Source organism: Mustelus asterias, chromosome 19, assembly GCF_964213995.1.
Source record: "Mustelus asterias chromosome 19, sMusAst1.hap1.1, whole genome shotgun sequence".
Lineage (NCBI taxonomy): Eukaryota > Metazoa > Chordata > Chondrichthyes > Carcharhiniformes > Triakidae > Mustelus > Mustelus asterias.
In genome coordinates this window covers 3145259-3167183 of record NC_135819.1, presented here as the reverse complement: position 1 = coordinate 3167183, position 21925 = coordinate 3145259, and the positions used below count along the sequence as shown (strand labels likewise).

The 21925-nt window shown below is 49.9% G+C and overlaps 2 protein-coding genes across 4 annotated transcripts in view; one reads left to right on the top strand and one right to left on the bottom strand.

Moving 5' to 3' along the window:
* Nucleotides 1-20840, top strand: part of LOC144507688 (Krueppel-like factor 1) — a 43142-nt gene extending 22302 nt beyond the window's left edge. Inside the window, exons 2-4 of one of the 3 annotated variants that reach the window (XR_013500124.1) lie at nt 8707-9709; nt 13015-17723; nt 17760-20840. Coding sequence is in view for 1 of the 3 variants with exons in the window: in XM_078234879.1 (XP_078091005.1) it covers nt 8707-9709; nt 13015-13190 (1179 nt within the window). In the remaining 2 variants the exon portion in view is untranslated. Of the gene's footprint in view, nt 1-8706; nt 9710-13014 lie in introns of all 3 variants that reach the window. The other 2 variants (XR_013500125.1, XM_078234879.1) reach the window with 2 other exon arrangements.
* Nucleotides 1-21925, bottom strand: part of cc2d1a (coiled-coil and C2 domain containing 1A) — a 493461-nt gene that overhangs the window by 93617 nt on the left and 377919 nt on the right. The window lies entirely within an intron of this gene.

The following is a 21925-nucleotide window of genomic DNA, read 5'->3' as shown; positions in this document are numbered from 1 at the left end:
CGGTCTTGGGCAGAGCAGGAGCCATACCAAGCTGTGATACAACCTGAAAGAATGCTTTCTATGGTGCATCTGTAAAAGTTGGTGAGAGTCGTGGCAGACATGCCGAATTGAACTTGGGTCCCTGGCACTGAGGCAGTAGTGCCACTGTGCCGCCTGTCAACATAGGCTCCTCTGCTGCTTCTTTTTTGAGAGAGAGAGAGCGGGCTGCTTTAACCTGAGGATCACTACCGCCTCGGGCAAGGGGCCTTTCAAGAATAAACTCAGCCAGTAGCTGGCTGGCCAACATTTATCCCTGATTGCCCCCTTGCCAATTGGGAGGAGACAGTGGCTTAGTGGTAATGATATCAGACAAAGTAAACCAGGGGCCCCTGACTTGTGCTCTGGGGAACATGAGTTCAAATCCCTGCTGGTCAGTTAATATTTCTGGAGAATGGAACTAGCCATAGAATCCTGCAGTGCAGATGGAGGCCATTCAGCCCATCGAGCCTGCACCGACCTCAATCCCACCCAGGCCCTATCCCCATAACCCCATGCATTTGCCCTAAATAATCCCCCTGACACTAAGGGGCAATTTAGCATGGCCAATCCACCTAACCTGCACATCTTTGGACTGTGGGAGGAAATCGGAGCACCCGGAGGAAACCCACGCAGACACGGGGAGAATGTGCAAACTCCACACGGACAGTGACCCCGAGCTGGGAATTGAACCCGGGTCCCTGGTGCAGTGAGGCAGCGGTGCTAACCACTGTGCCACCGTGCCGGTCTCATTTAATGATGCTGTGAAACCATCTTCGATTGTCAAAAAAACCCTATCTGGTTCACTAATATCCTTTAGGGAAGGAAATCTGCCGTCCTTACCCGGTCTGGCCTACATGTGACTCCGGAGCCACAGCAATGTGGTTGACTCTTAAAGGTGCTCTGAAATGGTCAAGCGAGCCTGTCAGTTAGAGGGCAATTGGTGCCAGCTTTGCCAGCGATGCCCACATCCCGTGGAAAAATAAAGAGGAAATAAATGGCATCTCTGACAGTGCAGCATTCACTCAGTAATGCACTGCATCAATAGCACAGGAACAGGCCCTATGGTCCTTCCAGCCTGTGCCGTGGGCCATGGGTGAGAGTAGATTTGTGATCCCCTGACTGATTTCTTTTTATTCGTTCATGAGTCATGGGCATCGCTGGCTGGGCCAACATTTATTGCCCATCCCTAGTTGCCCTTGAACTAAGTGGCCTGCTCTGCCATTTCAGAGGGCAGTTGAGAGTCAACCACATTGCTGTGGCTCTGGAGTCACTTGTAGGCCAGACCGGGTAAGGATGGCAGATTTCCTTCCCTAAAGGGAACCAGATGGGTTTTTCCGACAAGGGTTACATGGTCATCAGTAGATTCTTAATTCCAGATATTTTTTTATTGAATTCAAATTCCACCCTCTGCCGTGGCGGGATTCGAACCCAGGTCCCCAGAACATTAGCTGAGTTTCTGGATTAATAGTCTAGCGATAATACCACTAGGCCATCGCCTCCCCTTCAAGTGTTACCCACTCAGGCTCACTCATGATGCTGTCCAACTTGCTGAATATCTCCAGCTGCCGCTGGTTTTATTTTCACATTTCCAATGTTTTGTCTGGGTAGCACAGTGGTTAGCACTGCTGCCTCACAGCGCCAGGGACCCGGGTTCGATTCCCGGGCTTGGTTCACTGACTCTGCGGAGTTTGCACAGTTCTCGTGTCTGCGTGGGTTTTAATTTTCTTTCCTCTGCATGTTGAGTGGTGTGGCCAATCTGTGGATCCAGACGGACCTGCAGGGTGGTGCGGGAACCTCTGATATAAATGGATTACGAGATAGTGCTGGAGTCAGATTGCAAGTCCTGAGTGCAAATAATGTCTCTTCTACATCCTGTTTCTAAATGAGTGTTAGCAAACACCATGCATTATGAAGCTGCCAGTATATGAATACAATGCTGTCTAACCTGTTCTTGGGCAGTCATGATGTGGAGTTGCCGGAGTTGGACTGGGGTGGGCACAGTAAGAAGTCTCACAACACCAGGTTAAAGTCCAACAGGTTTATTTGGTCGCACGAGCTTTCGGAGCGCTGCTCCCTCACCTGATGAAGGAGCAGCGCTCCGAAAGCTCGTGCGACCAAATAAACCTGTTGGACTTTAACCTGGTGTTGTGAGACTACTTACTGTTCTTGGGTAGTTTGAGTCATCATTGACAATAACTCCATGCTTGAAGAGGCATGAGTCCAGATCACAGTGTAATTCACCGATATCCCCTTGTTCTCCAATACCTCCATCCTACAGCACACAGAACAGTGTGACGTACACCTGGGCGGCATGACGGAACACTGGTTAGCGCTGCTGCCTCACAGTAGCAGGGACTAGGGTTCGATTCCCAGCCTTGGGTCACTGTCTGTGCGGAGTCTGCACATTCTCCCCGTGTCTGTGTGAGTTTCCTCCGGGTGCTCCAGTTTCCTCCCACAGTCTGAAAGATGTGCTGGTTAGGGTGCATCGGCTGTGCTAAATTCTCCCTCCCTCCCACCTGTGTACCCGAACAGGTGCCGGAGTGTGGCGACCAGGGGATTTTCACAATAACTTCATTGCAGTGTTAATGTGAGCCTACTTGTGACACTAACAAATAACCATAACTGATCAGTTAGACACCATTAACTAACATGCTAATTAAACACCATTGATGAACATGGTAACTAAACAGCATTGACTAACTAATATTAGTTAAACACCACTGACTAACATGTTGGTTAAATGTCATTGGCTAACATTAATTATGATGTGGAGATGCCGGCGTTGGACTGGGGTGAACATAGTGAGAAGTTTAACAACACCAGGTTAAAGCCCAACAGGTTTGTTTGGTAGCACGAGCTTTCGGAACATTGCCCCTGATGAAGGTGGAGTTTTAACCCTTGACCTTTGACTTGGGCGGCAGCTCCTGCTGAGCCAGGGGCTACTGATTTTGCCCCCTTGAGTCGAGGGGAGGCTGGGCTGAGGGTCTTCTCCGTCTCCCATCAGTCAAACTGGTTTGAATCAGCCTCTGGCCAAGGCCTTTGCAAATATTCAGCGAACCAAATTCTCCGCCTGCCTGCACGCACGGCTAATCCTCGCCTGGGGCATCACTTCCTCATCCACATTGGTTGAAAGCCCAACCTCCCTGATGGAACCAAGATGCAAAATGCGTGTATGATCCTGGGACAAGTCTGAACAAGGTTCGGAATTGCTGACAGGGCGACACACCTGAAGCCTCCCTCTCAGCTTTGAACTTGCGCCAAGAGACTTGCACAATAGCAACCCTGTAGAATAAACAGATACTTCTCCATTTTATTGGCTAATTAGGCAATGTTGATTGTTCATTTCCAAGCCGGTGGGTGGGGGTACGGGGGGGAGGAGGGGGTTTGCTGAGCAAAGCTCTCCAGAGTATAATGGCCGCCCTGTGGTCGTGTAAGCGACACCTTCCCACTCAAAGCGAGGAACCGTACCAAGATTGGGAGTTTAAATGGCCTCAGAGACGGCTAAAGGAAGGACTTGTGTTTCTTAAACATGTCGGAGTGCATCCCGGCTGGTGGGTGACCGTCGAGGTTGTGGCAACGCACAGCAAGATCCCACATTCAAACCACAAGAGGGAGGAGCAGTCCACCCATTGTTGTGGTGCTGAGACCAACATTTTTTAAAAATTCATTCGTGGGACATGGGCATCGCTGGCTGGTCAGCATTTATTGCCCATCCCTAGTTACCTGAGGGCAGTTGAGAGTCAACCACATTGCTGTGGCTCTGGAGTCACATGTAGGCCAGACCGGGTAAGATGGGAGATTTCCTTCCCTAAAGGAACCAGATGGGTTTTTCTGACAATTAAAAATGGTTTCATGGTCATCAGTGGGGAGGGAAGGAGGCGGGGGGGGGGGGGGCATCTTTGGACACAAAGGGGCAATTTAGCACGGCCAATCCAACCCAACCAACACCTCTTTGGAATGTGAGAGGAAATCGGAGCACCTGGAGGAAACCCACGCAGGCATGGGGAGAACGTGCAGACTCCACACAGGCAGTGACCCGAGGCCGGAATTGAACCCGGGTCCCTGACGCTGTGAGGCAGCAGTGCTAACCACTGTGCTGCCTTTGTGCACAGCAAGATCCCAAGCCATCAACACGATGGCAGCCAGATGAATTTGTTTTTTGTGATGTTAATTTGAGGGACAAATACTGGTCAGGACACGAGGGAGTTCCCCCCAGCTCCTCTTTTGAAATGGGACTGGGGGCGGGGGGGGCGGCCTCAATTGTAACACCTGATCTGAAAGGCGGCACCTCCAACAATGCAGCACTCCCTTGGTCAGCCTGGGTTTTGTGCTCAGTGACTAAAGTGGGACCTGGACCTACAAACACCTGACCCAGGTTAAGAGGAAGCAAGATGATACAAGCTGACGAAATTTTTGAAAAAGTTTTTTTTAATGCTTATTTATTAGTGTCACAAGTAGGCTTACATTAACACTGCAATGAAGTTACAGTGAAAATGCCCTAGTCGCCATACTCCGGCGCTTGTTCAGGTACACTGAGGGAGAATTTAGCACAGCCAATGCATCTAACCAGCACGTCTTTCAGACTGTGGGAGGAAACCGGAGCACCCGGAGGAAACCCACGCAGACACGGGGAGAACGTGCAGACTCCACACAGACGGTGACCCAAGCCGGGAATCGAAGCCGGCTCCCTGGCGCTGTGAGGCAGCAGTGCTAACCTCTGTAAATTGGGCGAGAGGGAGGGAGAGGAGAGTAGCTGACGAGACAGATATCACTGCACTGCCCTGTGGGACCCACGTAGCCAGTCACTATTACTCTTGCCTACGGGTACAGGGCACTGCCCTCTGTGAACAGCTGGGTACCTCGCTGCCGAGAGATTGGCAGCTCTGCTGTGACCACCGGAGTCTGTTAGCTTTAGTTGACTGTATTTGAATACGTAGGGATTATAAAAGGCCAGTTCAGGTCTGTGCGAGCGAATGGAACAGGAAATCTGCTTGAGCTATTCATAATTTATAACCAGGAACAAAGCTTTGCAAAATGGGAGATAGGAATCGAACCTGGATTTCGTGTGACTCTCAATAATTCTGATTCTGTTAGCTCAGTAATGGGTGCTGCTTTAGGGAGGAGAACATAGGGGCAGGAGTAGGCCATTCAGCCCATTGAGCCTGCTCTGCCATTCAATACTATCATGGCTAATCATCCATCTTAATGTCATTTTCCCCACACTATCTCCCATATCCCTTTATGACACTGGTATTGAATAATCTGTCAATCTCTGCTTTAAGCATACTCGATGACTGAGCTTCTACAGTCTCTGGGGTAAAGAATTCCAAAGATTCACAATCCTCCTGAGTAAAATCATGCAATCCCTACAGTGCAGAAGGAGGCCATTCAGCCCATCGAGTCTGCACCAACAACAACCACATCAAGACCCCATTCCTGTTACCCCATCTGTTTAACCTGCTAATCCCCCTGACACTAAGGGGCAATTTACCATGGCCAATCCACCCAACCTGCACATTATTGGATAGACACCAAGGGACAATTTATCATGACCAATCCACCTAACCTGCACATCTTTGGAGTGTGGGAGGAAACCGGTGTATCCAGAGGAAACCCACAGAGAGTAAAGAAATGTTTCCTTATCTCGGTTCTAAGTGGCCCCCCCCCTTATTTTGAAATTGTATTCCCTGGTTCTAGACCTCCCCCAACCAAGGGAAACATCTTACCTGCATCTATCATGGGGATAAGGCAGGAAAGTGGAGTTGAGAATTGCCATGTTGGGTCAGTCATGATCTTATTGAATGGCAGAGCAGATTTGATGGGCTGAATGGCCTACATTTGCTCCTACATCTTTTGGTCCATTCCTTTAAGTATTTTGGAGGGTTTAATGAGATCACCTGTCATTCCTCCAAATTCTCAAGAGTACAGGCTCAGTTAGCCCAATCTCCCTTCAGAAAACAGTCCCATCATCCCCAGAATAGGTCTGGCAAACCTTCCTTGCATTCCCTCTCTGGCAATAATTTATTTTCTGTGGTGAGGGACTAAAACTGCACACAGTACTCTAGCTGCAGTCTAACCAAGCTTCTGTACAATTGAAGCAAGACCTCACTACTCCTGTACCCAAATCCTCTTGTGATAAAGGCTAACATTCCATTAGCCTTCCCAATAGCTTTACTCTGTATCTAACCCGGTGCTGTACCTGTCCTGGGAGTGTTTGATGGGGGACAGTGTAGAGGGAGCTTTACTCTGCATCTAACCCCGTGCTGTACCTGTCCTGGGAGTGTTTGATGGGGACAGTGTAGAGGGAGCTTTACTCTGTATCTAACCCCATGCTGTACCTGTCCTGGGAGTGTTTGATGGGGACAGTGTAGAGGGAGCTTTACTTTGTATCTAACCCCGTGCTGCACCTGCATGTTAGTCTTCAGTGACTTATTGACGAGGATTCCCTTTGTGCATCTAAACTTTCTATTCTCTATTTAAGAATTGCTCTATTCCCCCTACCAAAGTGGATAACCTCACATTTTTTCCACATTAAACTCCATCCATTTCTTGCCCACTCATTGAGTCTGCCTTATGGCAGCAGGGAAGAAGCTGTTCTTGAGTCAGTTGATATGTGACCTCAGACTTTTGTATCTTTTTCCTGACGGAAGAAGGTGGAAGAGAGAATGTCCAGGGTCCTTGATTCTGCTGGCTGTTTTTCCAAGGTGGTGGCAAGTGTAGACAAGTCAATGGATGGGAGGCTGGTTTGAGTGATGGACTAGGTTTTGTTCACGATCGTTTGTAGTTTCTTGCAGTCTTGGGCAGAGCAGGAGCCATACCAAGCTGTGATACAACCAGAAAGGATGCTTCCTATGGTGCATCTGTAAAAATTTGTGAGAGTCGTAGCGGAAATGTCGAATTTCCTTAGCCTCTTAAGAGCATAGAGGCGTTGGTGGGCTTTCTTAACTGTAGCATCGGTGTGGAGGGACTAGGACAGGTTGTTGATGATCTGGACACCTAGATATTTGAAGCTTTCGACCATTTCCACTTCACCCCCGTTGATGTAGACAGGACATGTTCTCCACTATGCTTCCTGAAGTCGATGACTATCTCCTTTGTTTTACTGATTTTGAGGGAGAGATTATTGTTGTTGCAACATTTTACCAGATTCTCTCTCGCTTTCCTGTACTCTGTCTCATCATTGTTTGAGGTCTGTGGTGTCATCAGCAAACTTGAAAATGAAGTTGGAGGGAAATATGGCCAAATAGTTATAGGTGTATAAGGAATATAGTAAGGGGCTGAGAACACAGCCTTGTGGAGCACCAGTGTTGAGGACGACCATGGAGGAGGTGTTGTTGCCTCTCCTTACTGATTGCGGTCTGTGGGTTAGGAAGTTCAGGATCCGGTCAGCGGGAAGGAGGCCATGGAGTTCAGAGATTAGTTTCTTTCTGATTTGATTTGATTTATTATTGTCACATGTATTAACATACAGTGAAAAATATTGTTTCTTGCGCGCTATACAGACAAAGCATACCGTTCATAGAGAAGGAAATGAGAGAGTGCAGAATGTAGTGTTACAGTCATAGCTAGGGTGTAGAGAAAGATCAACTTAATGCAAGGTAAGTCCATTCAAAAGTCTGACAGCAGCAAGGAAGAAGCTGTTCTTGAGTCGCTTGGTACGTGACCTCAGACTTTGATATCTTTTTCCTGACGGAAGAAGGTGGAAGAGGGAATGTCCGGGGTGCATGAGGTCCTTAATTATGCTGGCTTCTTTGCTGAGGCAGCGGGAAGTGTAGACAGAGTCAATGGATGGGAGGCTGGTTTGCGTGATGGATTGGGCTACATTCACGACCTTTTGTAGTTCCTTGCGGCCTTGGGCAGAGCAGGAGCCATACCAAGCTGTGATACAACCTGAAAGAATGCTTTTCTGTGGTGCATCTGTAAAAGTTGGTGAGAGTTGTAGCTGACATGCCAAATTTCCTCAGTCTTCTGAGAAAGTAGAGGTGTTGGGTGGGCTTTCTTAACTATAGTGTTGGCATGGGGGGACCAGGACAGGTTGTTGGTGATCTGGACACCTAAAAACTTGAAGCTCTTGACCCTTTCTACTTCGTCCCTGTTGATGTAGACAGGGGCATGTTCTCCTTTACGCTTCCTGAAGTCGATGACAATCTCCTTCGTTTTGTTGACATTGAGGGAGAGATTATTGTTGCCGCACCAGTTCACCAGATTCCCTAACCCATTCGTAGGAATAATGGTGTTAGAGGCTGAGCTACAGTCAATAAATAGGAGTCTGGCATAGGTATCCTTGTTGCCCGGGGTGGGGGTGTTGCTGGGCATGGGGGTGTCACAGGGAGTGGAGGTGTGGGTGGGGATGGAGGTGGGGTTGGGGGTCTATCCCGAGATGGAGCATCATTTCCTTAACCCCAGGTGGACTTTACAAGTTGGGGAAAATTGGAGAAAAACCATGGCTGGAATTTTCTGGCCGCTCCCAAGGGCCGGATCTTCCTATTCTGCCGACAGTGACCTCCCGCCATGGGGTCACCGATGGTGGAGGCTGCAAACGATGGGAAAACCCGTTGGGGACAATGGCGGGAGCGGAAGACCTCGCGTCCGGCCAGTGGCGTGCCCGCAGGGCGGGGTGTATGGGGAGGAATCCTGCTCCATAATCGGGCTTAAACACGGCGACTGATTCTTGGTTTTGTTTTGCAGTGGTGGGAAGTGGATGGCAGCTCCGTGAAGGTCAACCCCGTGATTGGCAAGGACTCCAGCGAGGTGATCACGACCCCCATCCTCACTCCCGATCAGATCAAACGTGAAGATGACGACTTTGGTTCGTACCTGGATCTGGACCTCTTTCTGTCGGACCTTTCCAACGGGGAGGCCAATGGCAGCCCGCCCGCGCCCACCGGCTACCCGCTGGCAGATGGGACAGGGAACTGCGGCGCCAAGGTGAAGAAGGAGAACCAGCAGGTCATGGACTGGAATGGCTCCGACACCCCGCGGACCAGCCTCGTAGCTGAACTGTTGGCTTCTGACGTCCAGACCAGTCAACTGGGCAGTCAGACCAATTGCGTTGACCCTCAGAGCAAAACCTACACCAATTTAGGGACGGCGGATCATGGTGTCCCAGGCCTGGAGAAGTTGATGGACCACTCGCACATTCCAACGGGAAGCGGCGGGGGGCATGGCTTCCCGAAGCAGGCCATGATGACCTCCGCTCCCCCCTCTGCCAATCCGCTGGTGGACGAGAAGCCCGCTTTGATGCCAACGAGCCCTGCGCCAGTCCCCCTGGGCCGACAGTTCTACTCGCAGGTGGATCCAGCCCTGGAGGGCCCGAGGTCCCAGTCGATGAATCAGTTCCAGATTCCCCAGAACTATCGATACCACCACCTCCAACAGCAGGCGCCCCTGGGCTACCACGTCCTGTCCCGGTACCCCTCCTACTACCCGCACCAGCCCCCCCACCAGTATCAGGGGCAGATCCACTTCTACATGTCCAACCTCAAGGCGGCCCAGGGCTCAGCCCTCCCTCCTCCTCCCTCCCTCTTGGCACACGTACCACCCGCCGCCGCGCCAGAGGAGGCCAAGCTCAAACGGAGCCGGAAGACCTGGGTGCGGAAACGGGTCACCACCCACACCTGCGACTACCCAGGCTGTGGCAAGGTTTACACCAAGAGCTCGCACTTAAAGGCCCATCACCGTACCCACACAGGTAACGACGTTGGCAGAGTGCCCAGTTTGTTGAGCTCGGTGCTATCAAAGGCAGGATTCTCTCGCATGACCAACCTTTCCGAAACAGCCCATGTTGCTGTGTAGAAAGTTGTAGCGACTGTATGAAACGTGTTCACCTCCCACACAAGGAAATTGGTTGACAAGATCGGTTTGTTTCCTGGTAGATTCATTATTAATGGGGCAATGTTGTCAAATCACCTCCAGCACATTCCAAACTCAAAAGGGATCCAGGTTCAATTCCCGGCTCGGGTCACTGTCTGATTGCACATTCTCCCCGTGTCTGCGTGGGTTTCCTCCGGGTGCTCCGGTTTCTCCCACCATCCAAAGATGTGTGGGTTAGGTGGACTGGCCATGCTAAATTGCCCCTTAGCGTCAGGGGGACTAGTGAGGGTAAATGCATGGGGTTACGGGGATAGGGACTGGATGGGATTGTGGTCGGTGCAGACTCGATGGGCCGAATGGCCTCCTTCTGCACTGTAGGGATTCTATAATTCTTTTATTCATGCTTGGCAGACGGAACGGTGGCACAGTGGGTTAGCACTGCTGCCTCACAGCGCCAGGGACCCGGGTTCGATTCCCGGCTTGGGTCACTGTCTGTGTGGAGTCTGCACATTCTCCCCGTGTCTGCGTGGGTTTCCTCCGGGTGCTCCGGTTTCCTCCCACAGTCCAAAGACGTGCAGGTTAGGGTGCACATGCTAAATTCTCCCTCAGTGTACCCGAACAGGCACCGGAGTGTGGCGACTAGGGGATTTTCACAGTAACTTCATTGCAGTGTTAATGTCAACCTATTTGTGACACTAATAAATAGTGATGTTAGCTAAAGGATATATATTGGCCCAAGATATCAACATACAAACACAGGAATTGGGGGCAGAAGGAGGCCATTCAGCCCTTCGAGCTGCTCCGTTATTCAATCAGATCATGGCTGATCTCTCCCTGGTCTCAAACCCACCTCCCCACCTGTTCCTCATATCCCCTTTATCCTTTTTTTAAATCTAGAAATATATCTATCTCCTTCTTGAACCCATTCAACGATTCAGACTCCCCCGCGCTATGGGGGGCAGCGAGTTCCACAAATTCACCACCCTCTGCGAGAAGTAGTTCCTCCTCATCTCTGTTTTAAATCTACCGCCTCTCAACCTATACCTGTGACCTCTTGTTCGAGGTTGCCCCACAAGGGGAAACATTTGATCTACATTTACTTTACCAATCCCTTTTGAGTATTTTATGTACCTCGATCCAATACCCCCCCCCCGCCCCCATCCTTCTAAACTCCAGTGAGTACGAGCCCAAACTGTTGAATACAAAGAAAATTCCAGCACAGGAACAGGCCCTTCGGCCCTTCAAGCCTGCACCGACCATGCTGCCCGACTGGACTAAAACCCCCTACCCTTCTGGGGACCACATCCCTCTATTCCCATCCTATTCATGTATTTAGACGCCCCTTAAAACTCACTATCGTATCTCTTCCGCTACCTCCCCCGGCAGCCAGTTCCAGGCACCCCCTGAGTAAAAAAACCTGCCTCGTCCATCTCCTTTTAAACCTTGCCCCTCGCACCTTAAACCTCTCTTTCCCCCCTCTTCCACCCGGGAAAAAGCTTCTGACTATCCACTCTGTCCATGCCCCTCATAATCTTATAGACTTCTATCAGGTCGTCCCTCAACCTCCATCGTCCCAGTGAGAACAAACCAAGTTTCTCCAACCTCTCCTCATAGCCAATGCCCTCTATACCAGGCAACATCCTGGTAAATCTTTTCTGTACCCTCTCCAAAGCTCCACATACGTCAAAATGTGGATGGCATTGTGGCACAGTGGTTGGCACTGCTGCCTCACAGTGCCAGGGATCCGGGTTCGATTCCTGGCTTGGGTCACTGTCAGTGCGGAGTCTGCACGTTCTCCCCGTGTCTGCGTGGGTTTCCTCCAGTTTGCTCCCACAGTCGGAAAGACGTGCCGGTTAGGGTGCATTGGTCATGCTAAATTCTCCCTCAGTGTACCCGAACAGGCGCCGCAATGTGGCGACTAGGGTATTTTCACAGTAACTTCATTGCAGTGTTAATGTAAGCCTACTTGTGACACTAATAAATAAATAAACCTTTTCATCCCCGGAATCGAACCTCCTCTGAACTGCCTCCGATGTTTTATAGCAATCAACTGAGCTACAGCTAATGTAGTCCATTCAGTCCCTTGAGCCTGTTTTGCCACCCAATTAAATTATAACTCATCTGTCGTGCCTGTTTTTCACCCACTTTTTGCCCACTATCCATCCAAAATCTATCCATCTGATTCTTCAAAACTCGACAGTGTCCCTCAGGTCGTGGAGGTTTATAGAGGAGAGGTGTCCCCAGGGGAATAAAGTTGCTTTTTCCTCGCCTCTGGCCAGCTGTGATGGAGTTAGCAGTGACCCTGTCTCAGAGGATTGTGGGTTTCCCATTTGAGATTCCAGGTTGGCCCACGAGTGGGATTGGTCCCTTCAGCTGGCATGCGAGAGTGTGCCTGTGCGCTATTTAGAAGGAGATCGTTTGGAGTTCTTCCCAGTCGATATTTATCTCCCCACCCCCCCCCCCCCCCCCCCCCCGCCAACTGCAGCCGTGCCCAGCTCATTATCACATTTACTGTGTGTGGGAGCTTGCCGTGCACAAAATGGCTGCCGTCTTTTCCTTCAACAATAATTCATTGTTGGTCGAGGTTGTGAAAGGTGCTGCAGCAATGCAATTCCTTCATTCTGTCCCCTGTCACCGGCATATCCCGCTTACTATGGAAAGCAGGAATTTGGTGTGACATGGGAATTAGGAGCAGATATCCGACATGGAATATGGTGGGAGTTATGCCTGCTGGAATCTACAGATATTCATACATTTGGAGCTTGCATCTGCAGGCAAAAGGAACATGTCCCGGCATTGCGTCTTTTTTGAATGAAACAAAAGCATGGAGGACAGTGGTTCCTTGGTGCATTCTCCATGGTAACACCTCGACCAATCAGAATGCCTGGGCACGTTCCTTTTGCCTGCAGAGACGAGGTGAATATGTATGAATATCTGTAGATTCATGCAGGTATAACTCCCACCATATTCTGTATCGGATACCTACTCTCAACTCCCACCATATTCCATGTTGTCTTGCCAACTAATTGGCAACTTTTGTCCCCCCTTGTAGTGTGTGAATGGTTGCCCCCCTTTTTTTGAAATTTGGCACTCTTGGGTTTTGTTCTGATGAGTCGGAGATGAAAAACTTTGGCAGCATGTTTCTTTCTGTAATCCCAGTTTGTGTCGTCTTTCCCATTGCAGGCGAGAAGCCCTATCAGTGCACCTGGGAAGGCTGCAGCTGGAAGTTTGCCCGCTCCGATGAACTGACCCGCCATTACCGCAAGCACACGGGCCACCGGCCCTTCCAGTGCCACCTGTGCGAGCGGGCTTTCTCCAGGTCGGACCACCTGGCGCTCCACATGAAGAGGCACATGTGAACTCTCTCCCACCCCCATCACAGCGCCTGGCACTGAACGAGACAACCACCTGGCTCTGGGAACTATTGGCTTGACTGAGATGGCACCAACCTACCATCTGCCCAGAGGAGGGGGAGGGGGGGGCAACATTATGGGGTTCGGTCAGGGGTGTGATGGAGTAAGGATGGGATGAAGGGTTGAGGAAGTTGGGATTGAAGAAGTCTACCAGAAAGGGTGTTGGTGGGGAGGGGCGGAGAGCGTGGGGGGAGATGGGTGTAAGCAGGATATTCCTCGTGTTAAACCAAACCGTGCTTTTATGGTTCAATGGGGAGGGCAAGCAGGAGAGCCCAGGGTGGCACAGGTGGCAACTTGGTACCAATGCAGATGGTGTGTGTGGATCCACAAATTCAGCCCAGTATGCCAGTCACAAACTTCTCAGTGTTTCTCACCCATTGCCACGATATCCGGAGGAAATGGGTCACTGCCTGGTGTTGGGAGAGGGGCACAGACTACGGTCATTTGCGATTCAGGGTAACTCCCGGCAAAGGGCGCCTGAGCCCAGTGCTGCCCACTGAGCAGGTCTGGGTGCGCAATTTCTGCTGTGTTGGGCAGTGCCCTAACTGGGGAAACGAGGCATCGTGACCCTCGGGTAGGAGTGCCAAGCCGCTGCCAACCTCCGCCTGGGAGCCCCCGACTCTTTACCTGTGACTGACTGCATTCGACCCGGTGCTGGCGACCGCCGTGGGATTGGCTGTCCGAGGGTGAAACTTGGGGTTGTTGGAAGAGCAGGGTGCACTGTCCCCTGACGGGAGAGGCACAGCTCATCAAAAACTCCCAACATCTCCCAACCCTCGCCCACAAACAGTCAACAAATAAACTGAGTGGGATTTTCCAGCTGCACTCGCCCCAAGGCCAGAACTTCCCGTCCAAGGTCAACAGACCTTTGCGTGGTCTGCTGCCTGGTACAATTCCCGTGGCGGGTGGGATGGGAAAGTTCCACCCACTGTGTTCATGGCAAACCACATACACTCACACACATGCCCTATACACATACAGACACATATATATACGCACATGCATATATACACATATATATACACATGCATATACACACACATATTATATATATATATATACACATATACACACATGCATGTATGCATGCATATGCATAGACACGCATATACAAACGCATGCACATTCACACATGCACACATATGTATGCGCACATACACACACGCGCACAGTGGTTAGCACTGCTGCCTCACAGCGCCAGAGACCCGGGTTTGATTCCCGACTTGGGTCACTGTCTGTGTGGAGTCTGCACATTCTCCCCGTGTCTGCGTGGGTTTCCTCCGGATGCTCCGGTTCCCACCCAAAGTCCGAAAGACGTGCCGGTTAGGGTGCATTGGCCATGCTAAATTCTCCCTCAGTGCACCCGAACAGGCGCCGGAGTGTGGCAACTTGGGGATTTTCACAGTACTTTCATTGCAGTGTTAATGTAAGCCTACTTGTGACACTAATAAATAAACTTAAGACTAAACCAACGCACGCACATGCACTATTGATTAGACTGTGTACACAGGCACCCACTACCCATCTCGGGAATTGTTCAGTGGGGAGGCTGGGCAGAAGTTGAGGGCAGAGCCTGGTTGGCAGTGGCGATGCCCATCCTGCCACTTATTGCGATACCCCCTCTCCCCCTCCCCATCGCGCAGAGACCTCCCGTTACTGAGTGGAGCACCACCCCCTCCCCCGGCACAGGTCTCACCCTCTTGGGGTCTGGCCTGTGTTGAGTAGGCCCGACTGGCTTGACCTGCCAGACTCTGCACCCCCCCCCACCCCGAGCGCAGGGAACCCAATGGGACGGGCTTTATCCACGCAGTGAACCCCCCTGTAAAATGTGTGCGTGCGTGCTTTATACATGTCATTGCGGCGATGCTGTGTGAGGTCATACATGGGATCATCATGGTCAAATGGCCAAGATTCTGGATAGTCTTGTTTCCTAGCAATGGTGAGCTCCTCCAGGCTGGATGGGGCCCACGGAAGAGGAGCAGAAGTTGATTTTTTTTTTAAAGGTTCCAGTGAGCGAATGATGCATCTGTTCAGAACGTCCGTACGACTCTTAGTCAAAGGATTCAGTTCGAGGCAATTGCCCCTAGAATTGTATCGCTGGCTTTGATGTTTACACCTCCCGGGTATTATGGACCTTTCCCGCAGGGGCAGGGGAAAAGATAAAAGCTCAGGGAAAATGGAGGGGAAGAGATAGAGGTGAGGCCACTGTGTGGTCAGTCAGAAGGCATGGGAGAGATCGTGATGTCAAAAAACCTTTGTGTAGAATGACTGAACTTTCCCCCTCCCCTCCACTTCCCCTCCCCCTCCTCTCCACCTCCCTCACCCTCCCCCACCCCCCCATCATCCTCCTCCCCCTCCCCCCAAACTCACCAGCACTCCTGTCACAATCCCACCTACCCTCCGCCTCCTCAAATCCCTCAATCCCATCTCCTTCAATGACCTATCTCTCCCTCTCTTTCTCTCTCTCTTCCCCTCCCTCTCTCGCTCTGTAGAAACGCACCTGCCTCTATTATCCCCATCATTATTCTTTCCCTGCTGCTTTCCTCTGTGGCAGTGGGTGGGATAATGAGGCTGATTTTCCTCGCTCTTCCTGCCTATTCCTGGGATTTGAGTCCCTTGGCTGTGGTGGCGGTCCAGCCCCAGCTCCGTGTAAATATTGCGAGCTCCAGCTCCGAGAGCTTGAGGTGGAGCCATGGATCCGGTTTCGGGTCGGAGTGGCGGGTGATTATTTTGTAATTCTGCTCTGGTGTTTAAGCTGAAATAAAAGTGTACAGATTTAATCCTTTTTGCACTTTAATCGAGATGGCGGGTGTAACTTTGTGCAGCACATGTTTCAACGATACAGTCTTTAACGTCGCTGGAACAGATTCCACCCTATGGTAAAGGTTTGCACTGCTTTCCCTCCCTGGGTGAAGGCCTTGTTTGAGTTATAGGAATTAGGGGCAGGAGGAGGCCATTCAGCCCTTCGAGCCTGCTCCGCCATTCAATCAGATCATGACTGATCTCTCCCTGGTCTCAAATCCACCTCCCCACCTGTTCCCCATATCCCCTTTATCCTTTTTTTTGGACCAGAAATATATCTATCTCCTTCTTGTAACCATTCAATGATTCAGACTCCCCCGCGCTCTGGGGCAGCGAGTTCCACAAATTCACCACCCTCTGCGAGAAATAGTTCCTCCTCATCTCAGTTTTAAATCTACCGCCTCTCAACCTATACCTGTGACCTCTTGTTCCAGGTTCCCCATAAGGGGAAACATTTGGTCTACATTTACTGTATCAATCCCTTTTTAGTATTTTATATCCCTCGATCAGATCCCCTCTCGACCTTCTGAACTCCAGTGAGTACAAGCCCAAACTGTTTAATCTCTCCTCATACAACAACCCCTTCATCCCCGGAATCAATCTGGTGAACTTCCAATGCCACCATGTCCAAAGATGTGCAGGGTTACGTGGATTGGCCATTGCTAAATTGACCCTAGTATCAGGGGGATTAGCAGGGTAAATATGTGGGGTTATGGGAATAGGGCCTGGGTGGGATTGTGGTTGATACAGACTTGATGGGCCGAATGGCCTCCCTCTGTACTGTAGGGATTCTATGATCCTTCCTCAAATAAGGAGACCAAAACTGGACACAATACTCCAGATGTGGTCTCACCAACACCCTATGCAATTACAACAACACTTCCCTACTTTTATACTCCAGTCCTTTTGCAATAAATGCCAACATCCCATTGGCCTTTTTTATTACCTGCTGCACCTATTGGGGAGGCGATGGCCCGGTGGTATTATCGCTAGATTATTAATCCAGAAATTCAGCTCATGCTCTGGGGACCCGGATTCGAATCCCGCCACGGCAGAGGGTGGAATTTGAATTCAATAAAAAATATCTGGAATTAAGAATGACCTTAAAACCCCATTGTCGGAAAAACCCATCTGGTTCACTAATGTTCCGTTAGGGAAGGAAATCTGCCGTCCTTACCCGGTCTGGCCTACATGTGACTCCAGAGCCACAGCAATGTGGTTGACTCTCTGCCCTCTGCGATGGCCTCGCAAATCGCTCAGTTCAAGGGCAACTAGGGATGGGCAATAAATGCTGGCCCATCCAGCGACACACATGATTCACAAATTAATTTTTAAAAACCCTGCACACTTCCTGCGATTCACGTTCACTGGATATAAGGTTGGCTATGTCCTTCATCACTGTAAGCTGACACAAAGCCAGTTGAGAGAGAAACTTGGCTGTCAGTGAATCAGCAGACACGGGGGAAAAGGGAATTTGCTGCACGCTGGCTGATAAATTCCAGTGTTGCTTGGAGGGTGTGATAGGGAGGTAGTTATTTACAGGGTAAGATTGCTGACGTCTGTTGTGGGCCCTCATCTGAATGTGTAGCTGTCTCCTCCCCAGTTCTACTGTCCATATCAGAACATAGGGCAATGGTGGCATGATGTAATGTCACTGGATTAGGCCCCAGGCTAATGGTCTGGGGGACCTGGGTTCGAATCCCACCACGACAGCTGGTGAGATTTGAATTCAATGGAAATCTGGAGTTAACAGTCTACTGATGACCATGAAACCATTGTCAAATGTCATAAAAACACATCTGGTTCACTAATGTCCTTTAGGGAAGGAAATCAACCGTCCTTACCCGGTCTGGCCTACATGTGACTCCAGAGCCATAGCAATGTGTTCTAGCAATTCTTCCCCAGTAATGTCAATTATCGCATAACCCTCTATCCCCTTCTCCCTCACGTCTAACCTCACCCTAAATGCATCTTCAATTCAACAACTGTCTGTGGTAGCGAACTCCACATAGAATCAGAATCCCCACAGTGCAGAAGGAGGCCATTTGGCCCATCGGGTCTGCATCGACTCTCCAACAGAGCATCTTACTCAGGCCCTATTCCCTCAATCCCACATCTTTACCCCGCTAATCCCCCTTATCTACACATCTTTGGACACTAAGGGGCAATTTAGCATAGCCAATCCACCTAACCTGCACATCTGTGGACATCCCCACCTGGGTGAAGAAGTTCCTTCTAAACTCCCTATTGGAATTCTTGGTGACTATCTTGTACTCATTGCCTTCAGCGAGGCTCCTCCCCACAGTGATGCAACATCCTCTCCGTGTCCACTCTATCAGAAACTTCGGTAATTTTAGACCACCCTTCAGTCCCCTCCTTCCAAGAGATGGGACACATGACCTCTTCATCCTAGGATTGCCAACTCTGCTTGGATGGAATCCTGGCAGTTTTGCCACATGGCTGCCCTTCCCTCCTATTACCCCCTTCACCTCCCACCAACCCCTGGTCATTGGTCAACCCAATCCAACCACTCTCATGACACATAGCCCTCCCTCGGCCAATCGCAAAGCAGACGGACTCTTCGTGACCCAATTGGATGGTTCGTTGCTGTGCAACGATCTTGTTTGATTCACTGGAACTCTTGCGGTTAATTGACTGGCTAAAAAGCAAGTATTCAAATGAAGAAAAAGGACTCTTTTTAGTCTTAACCCTGCCACTATTTCTCTCCCGGGGTTGCACACACAGCCGTATCCTCGAGATTGGTTTTCAATTCTTGGCCAATCCTGGAGGGTAGGCACCCAAATCCAAGCGCTCTCGATAGATTAAACCACCCCGTATTGCTGGTAGAATTCTTGTACATCTTGTTTATCGCACCTTCTACCATGCTTCTGTATTTCTTTTATTAACAGGGAAAGGATGATCTGAGTTGTACACAGTGCTCGAAGTGCGGTTGGGCCAGGTTTAGCAGAACTGCTTCACTTTTCAAATCTGTCCCTTGAGAAATAAATCTGATGCTATTACAGTCCATCTGAAGTGTTTAAAATGTTAGAACGATTCAATAAGGTCCAAGTTTTCTCTAATGGGTGAATCAATACAGAGGGGACCATAGGTCACTCAATGACCCGGCCTCCACAGCCTTCTGTGGCAATGAATTCCACACATTCACCACCTTCTGGCTGAAGAAATTCCTCCTCATCTCGGTTCTAAAGGTCAACCCTTTATTCTGAGGCTGTATCCTCAGATCTTAGTCTCTCCAACTAATGGAAACATCTTTCCCAAGTCTATTCTATCCAAGCCTTTTAGTATTCTGTAAGTTTCAATGAGATTCCCCCTCATCCTTCTGAACTCCATTGAGTATTTTAAACTCCATGGGTTCAAATCTCATCAAGGCAGATGTGGGCGGCACGGTGGCACAGTGGTTAGCACTGCTGCCCAGCGCCAGGGACCCCGGTTTGGATCCCAGTCTTGGGTCACTGCCTGTGTGGAGTTTGCACGTTCTTCCCATGTCTGCATGGGTTTCCTCTGGGTGCTCCGGTTTCCTTCCACAGTCCGAAAGACGTGCTGGTTAGGGTGCATTGGCTGTGCTAAATTCTCCCTTAGCGTACCAAAACAGGCACCGGAGTGTGGCGACCGGGGGATTTTCACAGTAACTTAATTGCAGTGTTAATGTAAGCCTACTTGTGACACTAATAAACTAAACTTTCCAAAGGGCCGTTTTCTTCTGTGTCTGTCTATGTGGAGTTTGCACATCCTCCCCGTGTCTGCGTGGGTTTCCTCTGGGTGCTCCGGTTTCCTCCCACAGTCCAAAGATGTGCGGGTTAGGTTGATTGGCCGTGCTAAATTGACCCTGGTGTCATGGGATTAGCAGGGTAAATGTGTGGGGTTATGGGGATAGGGCCTGGGATTGTGGTTGGTGCAGACTCGATGGGCTGAATGGTCTCCTCCTGCACTGTAGGGATTCTATGGATTCGAGGATACTCTGAGGCTGTGCTCTCGAGTCCTAGTCTCTCCTCCTAATGGAAACATCTTCCCCGCGTCCACTCTACCCAGGCCTTTAAGTATTCTGTAAGTTTCAATGAGATCCCCCCCTGTTGTGAAGTTAGTGCTGGTAAAATTATTTAAAAAACTTGTAAAATGCTAAGAGTTGTAAAATTGCGGGGTTTGTTTAAAAAAAAGGTTTTTATGCTTAGGGAGTTAAAAAAGATGCAGATGTAACTGCAGTACACGGAGATCACAGAGTGAAACATTGTATCACGAGGCTAGTCAGTAGAGCTGCCCAAACAACAGGTTGGTTTTAAAGTTTGCCCAATCAGTTTAAATTAGGCCTTTGAATAACAGCAGCCTATCAGACTTGAATTTGATGTTTTGGTGACCTGTAAACCAATCCTACTGCGGGGACGTTGTTACGTCATCAGGGGTATAAAAGACGGGAGCGGGGGCACAAACGGTAGAAGATCACCTGTCACCTGCTGAGTAACGGCTTAATTCCCAGAGAGAGAGAGAGAGACTTGCTGAATCTCTCATAGCTGTATTTATGTCTTAAAAGAAGGCCTCATCTCAATCGCAACAGAAGATCGTGAAGTCAGAATAAATCAGCAAAGAAGACAGAAGATTCTGGAAGATGACAAACCTGGTTAAAATTTTGAGAGTGACTAGAAGTTCTATTTTTTGTTAATAAGTGGGAATTGTAATTAAACTGCATTCCATTACAATAGTGTTTTACTTAGTTTGTTAATAGTTTAGTTAACCTGCTCACTGTTAGTTAGAAGAATAAAGTGCTACTTATTTCTTTTACAGGGAGTTATTTTGATTTAACCACTGAAAGTTGCTGAAGTTCAGATAATCCCCCTTCTCACACGCAGTTTAACAGATCACATCGGGAGGTACTCCCGTTTGAGTGGTTGAGCGTCAGTTCTCAGAGAGGAAATCAACCTCCTCCTTCATAACACCCTCCCCTCATCCTTCTAAACTCCATCGAGACCCAGAGTTCTCAAACGTTCCTCATACATTTCCGGGATCATCCCCATGAACCTCCTCTGGACCCTCTCCAGGGCCAAAACATCCTTCCTTGGATACGGGGCCCAGAATTTCTCGCAATATTCTAAATGTGGTCTGACCAGAGCCTTGTAAAGCCTCAGTCCCTCCATACCCAGGATCATCCCAGTAAACCTCATCCATACTGCCTCCATTGATATATCCTTCCTTAAATAAGTGGACCAAAACTGTACACAGTATTCAAAATATCGCCTCACTCGTGCCTTGTACAGTTCCATAGGATCCCTACAGTGCAGAAGGAGGCCATTCAGTCCATCAAGTCTGCACCGACCACAAACCCACCCAGGCCCTATCCCGATAATCCCTATTTACCCTAGCTAGTCCCCCTGACACTAAGGGGCAATTTAGCATAGCCAATCCACCCTAACCCGCACATCTTTGGACTGTGGGAGGAAACCGGAGCACCCGGAGGAAACCCATGCAGACACAGGAGAACTTGCAGACTCTGCACAGACAGTGACCTGAGGCTGGATTTGAACCCGGGTCCCTGGTGCCATGAGGCTGCAGTGCCAACCACCGTGCCACCCAGTTGCCGCAACACCCCTGTGCTTTTATACTCCAGCCCCCTTGAAATAAAAGCCAGCATCCATTTGCCTTCCCTATTAACTTCTGTACCTATATAGGGTGGCACGGTGGCACAGTGGCTAGCGCTGTTGTCTGTGTGGAACGTGCAAACTCCACACTGACAGTGACCCAAGCCGGGAATCGAACTCAGGTCCCTGGAGCTGTGAAGCAGCAGTGCTAACCACTGTGCTACCGTGCCGCCCCTAGCTAGGGTAAATGCATGGGGTTACAGGGATAGGGCCTGGGTGGGATTGTGGCCA